Below are 12910 nucleotides of genomic sequence, written 5' to 3' on the forward strand. Positions count from 1 at the left end.
AGCTGGCCCGTACTGCCCATGCGCAGCTTCCGCCGCCTTCGCGCAGGCGCGCTTCCTCCTCCTCCTCCTCCCCAGGGTTGGTGGCGAGCCAAGATGGCGGCGCCCTGCGCGTTCGAGCCGTGGCTGGAGGGGCGCCTGGCTGCACTGGGTCTCGACGGGGACGTGTACGGCGGGTACATACGGGGCGTGCTGCGCGAGGCCGAGTGCGACGCCGAGCGGCTGGAAGGGCTGGCGGGGGCGCTGGCGGCGGGGGAGCAGGTGAGCGCGACACCCACCGCATTGCAGCGCGAGGGGAGAAACCGAGGGGGAAAGGGGGCCGAGGCGACCCGGGCAGTCGCGGGTGCCGCCTCTCTGTTCTGGAGCTTATTTCGCCCCTGGAAGCCAGGTTCTCCCGTGAGTGACTTCTGAGGGAGGGAGCTGATCTGGGTAGCGAGGAGTGGGTTCGATTCCTCCCCACAGGCCCGGCCCTGCCATGGGGGCAGCTGCCTCGGGCGGCCAGTTGTGAGGGGTGGTCGAAAGTGCCTAGAAAAGTGCAGCAGTCTAGCCCCGCGAGCTAGCTTTCTGCCTTCATGTGGCTGGCATGCCAGGGAAGCAACTGTTTTGGGTGACATGCACCTCCCACCCCACCAGGGGGCTGGACCCCATCTGTGTCGGTGGCACGTCTTGCCCCAGGCGCCGAAAGGTCTCTGTATATAAAATAATAATAATAATAATAATAATACAGTTATACCTCGAGTTACAGACACTTCAGGTTGCGCATTTTCGGGTTGCGCACCACGCCGAACCGGGAAGTACCGGAACAGGTTCCTTCTGGGTTTCGGCGCTCGCGCATGTGCAGACCCACAAAATCACTCATGTGCAGAAGCACCGAATCGCAACCTGGTTGCGAACGCTGCGGGTTGCGAAGATGCCTCCCGCAAGGATCACATTCGCAACCCTAGAGTCTGCTATAATAATAATAAATAATAAAAAATAATAAATTCATTATAATAATAAATTTATTTATACCCCGCTCATCTGACTGGGCCTCTCCAGCCACTCTGGGCGACTCCCAGCAAAATATTAAAAGCACGATAAAACATCAAGCATTAAAAGCATAAGTCAACTTGAACCAGACAGAACTAGTTGAGCTGTGGGGTTTTCTTGCGGGGTGGGGGATCTCAGTCAATATTATAATAATTTATAGCCTGCCCATCTGGCTGGGTTTCCCCAGCCACTCTGGGCGGCTCCCAACAGAATATTAAAAACACGATAAAACATCAAACATTAAAAAACTTCCCTAAACAGGGCTGCCTTCAGATGTCTTCTAAAAGTCAGATAGTTGTTTATCTCATTGACATCTGATGGGAGGGTGTTCCACAGGGTGGGTGCCACTACTGCCCGGTTCCCTGTAGCTTCACTTCTCACAGTGACGGAACCACCAGAAGGCCCTTGGAGCTGGACCTCAGTATCTGGGCTGAACGATGGAGGTGGAGAGGATGCTTCAGGTATACAGGACTGAGGCCGTTTAGGGCTTTAAAGGTCAGCACCATCACTTAATTGTGCTCGGAAACATACAGGACAGGTGTAAAATGGTATGGGTAGCCACTCACAGTTAGCAGTCTAGCTGCCACATTCTGGACTAATTGTAGTTTCCGGGTCACCTTCAAAGGTAAAGGTAAAGGGATCCCTGACTGTTGCGTCCAGTCACGGACGACTCTGTGTAGCGGCGCTCATCTCGCTTTATTGGCCAAGGGAGCCAGCGTACAGCTTCCGGGTCATGTTGCCAGCATGACTAAGCCACTTCTGGCGAACCAGAGCAGCGCACGGAAACACCATTTACCTTCCCACCGGAGAGGTACCTATTTATCTACTTCACTTTGAAGTTGCTAGGTTGGCAGGAGCAGGGACCGAGCAACGTGAGCTCACTCCATTGCGGGGATTCGAACCGCCGACCTTCTGATCGGCAAGGTCTAGGCTCTGTGGTTTAGACCACAGCGCCACCCACGTCCCTTCTTCAAAGGTAGCCGCATGCAATGAGTCTTGTGTGGTGTATTGGCTAAAAAGGCTCATATAATCATTGTACAGTTTGAAGGGGTCCTGAGGGTCATCTAGTCCAACCCCCCTGCAATGCAGAAATTTCAACACATTGGTCCTGGTCCTGATCTAGCTTCTTGTCATGAACTTGGTTGGTATGTTGGTATCCTTTTTAAGCCTCCCGCAACCAGCTCCCCCTCCACCCGTATCTGCAATGTGGGGACAATGCCGATCTACCTTGCACGGTTGTCGTAAGGGTTCCAAAGAGATAAATAGCCCTCCCCAGGTGTTCTATTTATTCATGGGACTGTGGTGGTGAGTCCTGTCCTCTCTCTTGTTGTGTTTCCTCGGCCCGCTGTGGGTTGAAGGGTGAGCTTCTGAAACATGGAGGACCTGTACTCATTGAGGCTCCTTGCGTAATTGGGAGGTTCCCCACTTCATTCATCTCATAGGACCAGGATGGTGGACTGTGAATGCCAGCCATTTTCTTTTATCAGATAATTCTCTCCATGAGTTGTAACTCCCATCATGCTTCAGAGAGAGAGAGAGAGCAAAGATCTCGTATTTTGTATTACCACAACAGTCATCAGTCTGTGGACCTGAAGAGTGTTTCGCTCTGTGAATTACCGTATTTTTTGCACCATAACACTCACTTTTTTCCTCCTAAAAAGTAAGGGGAAATGTCTGTGCGTGTTATGGAGGGAATGCTTACGGGTGGCATGCCTGCGGATTTTCCTCCTCTAAAAACTACATGCGTGTTATGGTCAGGTGCGTGTTATAGAGAGAAAAATACGGTAGTTTCTTTACCTGCACTCGGGCATAGCATAGCATACCATACAAATATAAACATGTTACAGACTTGTGATGTACAAAGTAAAAATAAAGAGCAAAGTAGCTTTAAAGCAGGCTTCTTCAACCTCAGCACTCCAGATGTTTTGAGACTACAATTCCCATCATCCCCGACCACTGGTCCTGCTAGCTAGGGATAATGGGAGTTGTATGCCAAAAACATCTGGAGGGCCGAGGTTGAGGAAGCCTGCTTTAAAGTGTATAAATCTCTCTTATTTATTTATTCAATTTGTATACCACCCTATACCTGCAGATCTCAGGGCGGTTCACAACATAAAATTACAATATTAAAAAACACAAAATACATAATAAAAACAAAAACAACTAAGCTAAACTTTTTGCTACACCTTGGTTAAATTCTGGGAGGGCTATGAGGGCTTAAAAAAAATTGGCCAGGGGGCTGGTCCAGGTTTGGCATTCCAAGCCTCCCAAGTTGTCCCTTACTGTGTCTTTGTGATGGACAAGCCTTTTTCTTCCACTGACAGGCATCTTTTCTTTTAATCAGGATGAAGATGTACTACAAGAAGTTTGCAGAGAAATAGTTGAAAGGTGGTCAAAGGCCCAAAATGACGGAAGTAATGAAAAGAAAGAAGGTATTTCACATTCCTTTTGGCATCACTGGAGTTGTTGCTGGGTGCTTTCTGCATGGCTTTCAACTTATTGGATCAAAACTTTAAAGTTTTCTCTCCCATTTCTGCCCTTACCCTATTTGTTGTTGTTTCCTATTTCCCTCCCCCTTGATCTGCCAGGCATCTGTTCCCTGGAACAATAACGGAAGCTTTTTAGAAAAATTGTTTTCACTCTGCAGGTGAGGATCTCTTGCACACACTGTCTTGTCAGGAGATCTTGTTCCGCACAGTGTAGGAATTGGGCGTTTAGTGTTGCGGCATCTGCCCTTTGGAATTCCCTCCCCTTGAATATTAGACGAGCACCGTCTCTGTTGGCTTTTCAGCACCTACTGAAGCCCTTCCTCTATACAACAATCCTTTTAAATTGAGATCTTTCTCAGTCTGCACCTTTATTGGAATTGTTTATACAGTGGTACCTCAGGTTACATACACTTCAGGTTACATACGCTTCAGGTTACAGACTCTGCTAATCCAGAAATAGTGCTTCGTGTTAAGAACTTTGCTCCGGCAGGGCGGCAGCAGCAGGAGGCCCCATTAGCTAAAGTGGTGCTTCAGGTTAAGAACAGTTTCAGGTTAAGAATGGACCTCCAGAACGAATTAAGTACTTAACACGAGGTACCACTGTAATAATTTTTAAAAACACTTTTTTGTTTGTCTGCCTGGGTTCCTTTGCAAGGAAGGACAGGATAAATAAATAAGTAAAATAAAATAAATATGAAGAGCAATTACAGATTAAAGGAAAAATTACCCCCTAGTCTATATTGCATGCATTTCCTATAGATTTTTTTTAAAAAAAAATTAATTTTGGGGGGGGGCAGCACCCATATACCACTCCATAACACAGTTATCTGGGCAGCTTGCAGTAAAAACAGTGTATATATAAAATAAAATATTAAAACATAATTCAAAACTATAGCAGTACAACTAAACCAAGAGTACTTGAGACCTACATGATTATAAACAATAGACTTAAGAAGGATTTTTCAGCCTTCTGTGAATAAATGGCAGAAAGGTTTATTAGTTATTGAGAAGTTAATAGGTTTATCTGTTTGATAAAAGTTTGATATTTTTCCATAGGTCTGGCTATAACAGAACATTGGTTTTTGCCTTCGAAAATACAAAAGATTTATGATACAGAAAGCAGATGTTGGTACTGCAAAGCAGCAACAGGAGACTTGAGCCACTTGTGGTGGGAAAACATTTAACGTTACTGGAGAATTATTACACAGATAATAGGAGCAATGCTAGTAATGCAATATGCAGTCCTGTGATATGTTTCCTTAATCATGTAAAATACTGTACAGTGGTACCCCGCAAGACGAACGCCTCGCGAGACGAAAAACTCGCAAAACGAAAGGTTTTTTCGTTTTCGAGTTGCCTCGCAAGACGAATTTCCCTATGGGCTTGCTTCGCAAAACGAAGCTTGCCCCGGGGACAGCGGGTCTTCTCTTTTGAAGCAAGGGGCGGCGGGGAGATCGCTTCTCCCCACCGCCCCTTGCTTCAAAAGAGGTCCGGGGGCAGCGGGAAGCGCTCCCGCTGCCCCCGGACCTCTTTTGAAGCAAGCGGCTGCGGAGAGAAGGGATCTCCCCGCAGCCGCTTGCTTCAAAAGAGGTCCGGGACCTCTTTTGAAGCAAGCGGCTGCGGGGAGAAGCGCAGCCGCTTGCTTCAAAAGAGGTCCGGGGGCAGCGGGAGCGCTTCCCGCTGCCCCCGGACCTCTTTTGAAGCAAGGGGCGGTGGGGAGAAGCGATCTCCCCGTGCTCCGAAGCCGGGCGGGGGGGTGGGAACACCTGCCCCAGCCACCCCGCTTCGGAACGCTGCTCCGAAGCGGGGGGGGGGAGCACCTGCCCCAGCCGCCGGGCTTCGTAGCGCTGCTGCGAAGCCGGGCGGGGGGTGGGAACACCTGCCCCAGCCACCCCGCTTCGGAACGCTGCTCCGAAGCGGGGGGGGGGAGCACCTGCCCCAGCCGCCGGGCTTCGTAGCGCTGCTGCGAAGCCGGGCGGGGGGTGGGAACACCTGCCCCAGCCACCCCGCTTCGGAACGCTGCTTCGAAGCGGGGTGGGGGGGCGGGAGCACCTGCCCCAGCCGCCGGGCTTCGTAGCGCTGCTGCGAAGCCGGGCGGGGGGTGGGAACACCTGCCCCAGCCACCCCGCTTCGGAACGCTGCTTCGAAGCGGGGTGGGGGGGGGCGGGAGCACCTGCCCCAGCCGCCGGGCTTCGTAGCGCTGCTGCGAAGCCGGGCGGGGGGTGGGAACACCTGCCCCAGCCACCCCGCTTCGGAACGCTGCTTCGAAGCGGGGTGGGGGGGGGCGGGAGCACCTGCCCCAGCCGCCGGGCTTCGTAGCGCTGCTGCGAAGCCGGGGGGGGGCGGGAACACCTTCTGAAGGCGGGCGGGGGGCGAAAGTCTTTGTCCCCCCTGCCTGCCTTCCCAGGGGATTTTAAATCGCCCCGGACAGCGGAGAAGTCCTCCGCTGTCCGGGGCGATTTTAAAATGCCGCCCGCCAGCATTTTAAGATCGCCCGGACAGCGGAGAAGTCCTCCGCTGTCCCAGGGTTTTTTAAAATGCTGGGGGTGAGAAGAAAAGCCCTTGTCCCCGCCCCCCCAGCCTTCAGAAGAGGTCTGGGGACAGACTGTCCCTGGACCTGGTCTGAAGGCGGTTTCCCTAGGAACGCATTAATTGATTTTCAATGCATTCCTATGGGAAACCGTGCATCGCAAGACGAAAAAAACCGCAAGATGAAGAGATTTGCGGAACGAATTAATTTCGTCTTGCGAGGCACCACTGTAATGTGCTGCCTGATCAATAGGCTCCTCTTTTAATCTACAAGCTAAGGAAATACAAAGATGGTCTTGATTTCACGTGTGTAAAATGACAAATTTAAACACTAATATATTATGAACGCTTGTATGTACAACACTTGCGTATAAATACATATGGATGTAATGATGTTTACATATTTTTAAAAATCAAATTATTTAAGAGTAGTAGGAATATGCCTAGTGTTCTTAAAATGACATGGGTCTGACCTTCATCTTTCATGATTTCTGTGTTCAGCTCAAAGCAGCATTTTATGCTGCCCTCCATGTGTCACCAGAGCTTGAATATCTTCTGGAAGTGATGCAAGATTTGAAAAATGCATTTCGGGCAAGCAATTTGGGATGAGTTGGGCGAGAAGTTATTTTAGGGGCCTGCTTAAAATACCAAACTGTTTTGATGTTGAATCCAAATGTTATTCGCCTTGTGCTCAAAATAGCACATGAAAACTGTCCACAAGCTGTTCCTCTCCAGTATCTTGGCTGTGCTGTAACTACAGAACATAAGCCCCCAAGGCTTCAAATAGGACTCAGCTCGCCTATGTGCGTTTCCAAGCACAATTCAAAGTGTTGGTGCTGGCCTTTAAAGCCCTAAACCGCCTCGGCCCGGTATACCTGAAGGAGCGTCTCCACTCCCATCGTTCTGCCCAGACACTGAGATCCAGCTCCGAGGGCTGCGAAAAGTGAGGTTACAGGGAACCAGGCAAAGGGCCTTAATGGTAGTGGCACCTGCCCTGTGGAACATCCTCCCATCAGATGTCAAGGAAATAAAAATAAACAACTATCTGACTTTTAAAAGACATCTGAAGCAAGCCCTGTTTAGGGAAGTTTATTTTATCATGTTTTTAATATTCTGTTGGGAGCCGCCCAGAGTGGCTGGGGAAACCCAGCCAGATGGGCAGGGTATAAACGTTGTTGTTGTTGTTGAAGGGTGATCATGGACTTCTCTTTCTTTACCCTTCCTTTGTCCCCTTTCCTTCCCAGATGAGATCCAAGCTATAGCTAACATAATTGAAAAACAGGCACAAATCGTGGTGAAGCCCAAAGAGGTCGCCAAGGAAGAGACACTACAGAAGGCTGCCCTCCTGGCACAGTATGCTGAGGTGACAGATGATGAGGAATATCCTTTGTGCTGCAAATTCCCAAATCATGTTGAATCTACTCTCTGGCTGGCTGATCCATTAACTCTGGGGCTGGAGTCCATGGGTTCCTTTCCCCCTCTATTATTATTATTATTATTATTATTATTATTATTATTATTAGTTAGTTAGTTACCGTATTTTTCGCTCTATAAGACGCACCAGACCACAAGACGCACCTAGTTTTTGGAGGAGGAAAACAAGAAAAAAATATATTCTGAATCTCAGAAGCCAGAACAGCAAGAGGGATCACTGCACAGTGAAAGCAGCAATCCCTCTTGCTGTTCTGGCTTCTGGGATAGCCGCGCAGCCCGCATTCGCTCCATAAGACGCACACACATTTCCCCTTTTTAGGAGGGAAAAAGTGAGTCTTATAGAGCAAAAAATATGGTAGTTAGTAAGTAAGTATACAGTGGTACCTCGGGTTACATACGCTTCAGGTTACATACGCTTCAGGTTACAGACTCCGCTAACCCAGAAGTAGTACCTCAGGCTAAGAACTTTGCTTCAGGATGAGAACAGAAATCGAGCTCTGGCGGTATGGCAGCAGCAGGAGGCCCCATTAGCTAAAGTGGTGCTTCAGGTTAAGAACAGTTTCAGGTTAAGAACGGACCTCTGGAATGAATTAAGTATGTAACCAGAGGTACCACTGTACTTCCCTATGCCCGCAGGTCTCAGGGAGGTCACAACATAAAATCACAATGTAAAAACACAGAATATATGCACAACCCAATAAACCTCCTCCTCCCCAACACATTTTAAAAGACCATTGGATGTCGGTCAGCCAAAGGTTTGTATGAAGAGAAATGTTTTTGCCTGGTGTTGTTCCTGTGGAGAGAAACCCTTGAGGTGTTTATAGCCTGCCCTGCCCCATGAACTTAGTTTACAGTATACAGGAAATTACAGTATACAGTGGAACCTTGGTTCTCAAAGGGCTTAGTTGACAAACAAATTGGCTCCGAAATGCCGAAAATCTGGAAGTAAGTGTTCTGGTTTTCGAGCTTTTGTTGGGAGCTGAACACCTGATGCGGCTGTCGGCTATTGTTTCCGGGTTGCCTGTGCCAATCGGAAGCCGCACCTTGGTTTTTGAACATTTTGGGAGTCAAATGGACTTCCGAAATGGATTAAGTTCGAGAACCAAGGTTCCACTGTACATGCATATTTATAGTAAAGTTCTCTTCCTTGGACTGTAAGAAGATTCACTGTGGGTCAGTGTGTGTATTATGGGTTAATGAAGGTTAATAAGAGATCTGAAACTGTGCCTTAAATCAAAACAGATTTCAACAACGGCAGTCCATCAGATGGAAAATAGGTTTTTATTTCATTGCAGTACGCACCATTACATTGGCAGCCTGTGATTGTCACATATCCAACTAGTGCGGACTGGTCAGGCAAACTAACAGAAAAAATTGCTTTGAGATGAGTGCAAGTACAGATGGCTTTCAAAATGAACTAGACACAATGATGAACGGCAGGTTTATTGTTGCCTATGAGCTGCAATGGCTAGGAATCTGATTGTCAGCTTCAGATAAGAAGCAGAGGTTGGATATCTCCTACTTGCCATACTCCTCAAATGTCTTCAGAATATTCTGGCAATGGGGAATCAGATTTCAGTGTCTTGTATGGCTTCACAGTCCTTTTTGGGGGGTTGTGGTCATGCTGTGTCGTCACCAGAGCATCCCTCCCACCACAGCATTCCTTATCACCCAAATCCTAATTAGCGACCAAATGCCCTTAACTCGGCACACTGAAGCAGATGGCGAAGATGATCCTGGGGCAGCAGCAGTGACCGTCAGTTCCGAAAAATGTATCCTTACAAATAGGGTATTCTGAGGCCACAATATTATTAGTAATGTGAGATGGGGAATGTTGACTTATTTGAGAACAAAAGTGGGGTAGTAATTGGCAGGGAATACTGGGTCTGAGGGGGTAGCAATTGTATACAGCATGGAATCTCTGGAAGGAAATCTTGAGAAGGCAAGGATGAAACAATCTTACTGGGTGGTGATTGGGTTGCAAGGTGTAGATGGTGAGTTATGGAGTCGTTTTATATCTGCTGTTATAGGAAAAAATCTGCCAGCAGTCGGATGCTGGTCTAGCTTGGTTTCATGTGTTTCTTGTAAGCTAAATTGGCCGGGTTACTGTAGCTCATACGACAAATATTACAGGTAATTTATATAGCACTTCCTAATTTCCAAGTTGCTATACAGTCATACCTCTTGTTACGTTTGCTTCATGTAACATTTTTTCAGGTTGCGTCCTGCGGCAACCCGGAAGTACCGGAAAGGGTTACTTCTGGGTTTCGCCACTCACACATGCGCAAATGCGCAAAATGACATAATGCGCAGAAGCAGTGAATCACAACCTGCGCGCTGTGGGTTGCATTCCTTTCATGTTGTGAATGGGCCTCCAGAACGGATCCCTTTTGCAACCAGAGGTGCCACTGTATAGTTTTCATTGTATTACCTCTCAATACAAGTGAGGTTGGTTGAGATAAAGTCAATGGAAATCAAGGGTATAGATGAGGAAAATGTGGGAATTGAATGCAGGGATCCCAGACTCTAAATCATGGGTTAGCAAACTAAGGCCTGGGGGCCGGATTCAGCCCAATTGCCTTCTGGATCCGGCCCGCGGACGGTCCGGGAATCGCCACGTGGATCGGCATGGGGATTCTGATCGTTTGGGCTGTGCGATTCCCGCCCCCCCTACACCACGGCAGCGCCTCCTCGCTCCCTCCTCCTGGCTTCTCCCCGCCCTGCCTAGAGGAGGAAGGGGGCTGGGTTTGTTGAGCCACGGTTGGCTGAGCACCATTTTAAGCAGCCCCTCTCTGGAGCAAGCCCTTTTGCGCCGCTTATTGTCCTGCCGCCGCCATTCGCAAGGCACAGGTGCTGCGGTTGGCTGAGCGCTATTTAAAGCAGAGCAGCCCCTCTGGAGCCAGCCGTTTCATGGTGCTCATCGTCCCTCTGTGCCGCCAGTCCCTGCCGCTCGCATGGCACAGGTAAGCATCCACCGGGGCTCATCTGGTGCTGTGGAGAAGGGAGGGGAGAGTCATGGGGGGGATTTACCCCCCCCAAAAAAATATAGTCCAGCCCCCCACAAGGTCTTAGTGACAGTGGGCTGGCCCCCTGCAGAAAAGGTTTGCTGACCCCTGCTCTAAATCTTTCCATGAACCAGCTTTGGTCAGTTGTTTTGATGTGCCAGTCGCAGGAAGAATGATGCTCATAATTCACTCTGTGTGTCGAGTTCCTTGTTCTCCTCAACTCCCTCCTTGTCAGCTCTGTTCAGAAACACAAACCTGGAAGCCGTTATGAATGCCCGGAAGCTGGAAAGAGAGCACCTGCGGGACGAGTCGCATCGGAAGAAGGAGCAAGACAAACTCCAGCGGGAGAAGGACAAGTTGGCTAAGCAAGAACGTAAGGAGAAAGAGAAGAAGAGAACACAGAAAGGCGAGAGGAAGCGGTAGCATGGAACTACAGCTGGACTCTTCTCTTTCCTTCCCTCCCCTTCCCTCTGTTATATGGCACAGCATGCATACAGATGCAGAGTGCTCATAGGAAAGAATCCTTTCAAACACTTTGGTGTGTGTTGGCTTTCAAAGCTGCAAATCTGTCCTAGGCAAGGACTGTGGGGAGGGGTGAAGGGAGTCCTCTGAAGCACTGAAAGAAAACTACACACACATTTTTGTTGTCCAATCTGTTGGGCTCAGTGGTCGTGGCCAACATCTGTAACCAAAGAACTGTGTGGTGGCTGCCTTCCCCCTCCCCTCGTCACTTTCTATTTTTATTAACTACATATGGGGAAACTGTATGGTTGAGGGAAGTATTTGGAAACCGCTTTATATATTCACTCTAGCCAAAGGTTGCTTTTGGTTGGTGGAACTGTGAATGAAACCCAGTTTCCTACGTATGTATGCCAGGGAGAGGCAACACCCTTTATGAAGTTGAATTAAGAGCCTAGTACAGTACCCATAATCTTCTGCAGCCAAGTGTCACCTAATTTTTGTTTCTTTTTCTTCTCATTTGGGGCTGGGCTAGTAAATCTCTGTAAACTTCAACAAGGTTGTATTATTGCCATCTAAGTAAAGTTCTGTGAATTTTATTAGCGCTTGACATGTTTGAATCCTTAGCTCTTTGTAATATACTGCAGTAAAGCTGAGCTGGAATAGAGGGACATAGGGACCAAAGCTGTTTGTAACAGATTGCTCACAGCCCAGAGTCTGTAAGAAAGGATAGTTTGCCAGGGTTAAAATTCCCAGTGAAAGGGAGAGCTGTGTGGATCCATCACGGTGTTTCATTGTGCCAAAAGCAGTTTAGTCATGCTAGCCACAAGACCCGGAAAACTGTCTATGGACAAACGCCGGCTCGCTTGGCCTGAAAGCAAGATGAGCGCTGCACCCCATAGTCACCTTTGACTTGGCTTAACCGCCCAGGGATCCTTTACCTTTACCTTACTCTTGGAAGATAGTGAAGCTAAGGGCCAGAGTGTCCAGATTAGGGCTGGGCAATATTTGGTTTTCAACATTGCGATATATCACAATGTCTGAAATAAGGATGGAGCTACATAGAGGCATTGGCTGGCTTCACTGTTTCTCCCACATGGTGATTTCTGCATAGTGCGCAGGCACACCATGATTCACAATATATTGCCAGGTCAAAAACAATGAAACCATTAACATGATACAGACTCAAAATGGTTTTGGACAGTATATCAAGATATTGCTCAGTCCTAGTCCAGATGGACAATGGCAGAACAAGCAGGAGAAGTGAGTCTGGGTGAAGGGTATATGACTAAGTTTAAACTGGAGGATCTTAGTTGCTGCTTCCCTTTCCATCTTAAAGAGGAAAAATCTGCCTCATTCAGACTTTTTATCAGGCTAGTCTTTTTTTCTTTGAGAGCTCTGTGGAAGAATTCTGAAGCTGCTGGAAAAAAGGGACCTGGGATTTTCAGTGAAGGAAAAGGGGGAACTTCTGCCATCAGACTTGAGAAAACAGGTTCCTGAGCTAAACCCTGGCACAATGTAGCCCTGGGTGGGAACGAAAAAGAGAGGGCCTGGCTGGGACCAGGGAAATGGAGCAACTCGCCTAGTAGTAAAAGAACCTCCTAATCTTGGTTTGCCAAGGTCACATTCTGTCTTATAATTAATTAATTAAATTTATATACTGCCCAAAGATCACAGGGCGGTTCACAACATGAAAATACAAAATGAGAAAATTCATAATAAAACCAAGAACAAAAATTAACCACTACCCTCCCCCCATTTAAAAGAACATATTGTTTTATTAGCCAAAGTCCTGGGAGAAAAGGAATGTGTTCACCTGGCACCTAATGTAATGTAATGTAATGTAATGTAATGTAATGTAATGAAGGCACCAGGCGAGCCTTCCTAGGGAGAGCATTCTACAAATGGAACCACCACAGAAAAGGCCCACTCTCTTGTTGCCGCCCTCTAGACCTCCCATGAAGGAGG

The 12910-nt window shown here is 48.1% G+C and overlaps 1 protein-coding gene and 1 long non-coding RNA gene across 2 annotated transcripts; one reads left to right on the forward strand and one right to left on the reverse strand.

The window, feature by feature from the left end:
• The first annotated feature begins 27 nt into the window (after nt 1–27).
• On the forward strand, nt 28–11541 carry CCDC43 (coiled-coil domain containing 43). Its single transcript, XM_083470491.1, has 5 exons — nt 28–258; nt 3371–3458; nt 7289–7424; nt 9192–9250; nt 10719–11541. Exons 1-5 carry the CDS (start codon nt 94–96, stop codon nt 10904–10906), a joined length of 636 nt encoding a protein of 211 aa, XP_083326617.1. The 5' UTR covers nt 28–93; the 3' UTR covers nt 10907–11541.
• On the reverse strand, nt 10999–12775 carry LOC310690962. Its single transcript, XR_014518302.1, has 2 exons — nt 12604–12775; nt 10999–12410 (listed from the first exon to the last, which is right to left on the reverse strand). It is a non-coding gene; the product is annotated as an uncharacterized lncRNA (long non-coding RNA).
• Between the last annotated feature and the right edge of the window lie 135 nt (nt 12776–12910).

This window comes from Podarcis liolepis (genome assembly GCF_965112155.1).
Source record: "Podarcis liolepis genome assembly, chromosome: 13".
NCBI classification, from domain to species: domain Eukaryota; kingdom Metazoa; phylum Chordata; class Lepidosauria; order Squamata; family Lacertidae; genus Podarcis; species Podarcis liolepis.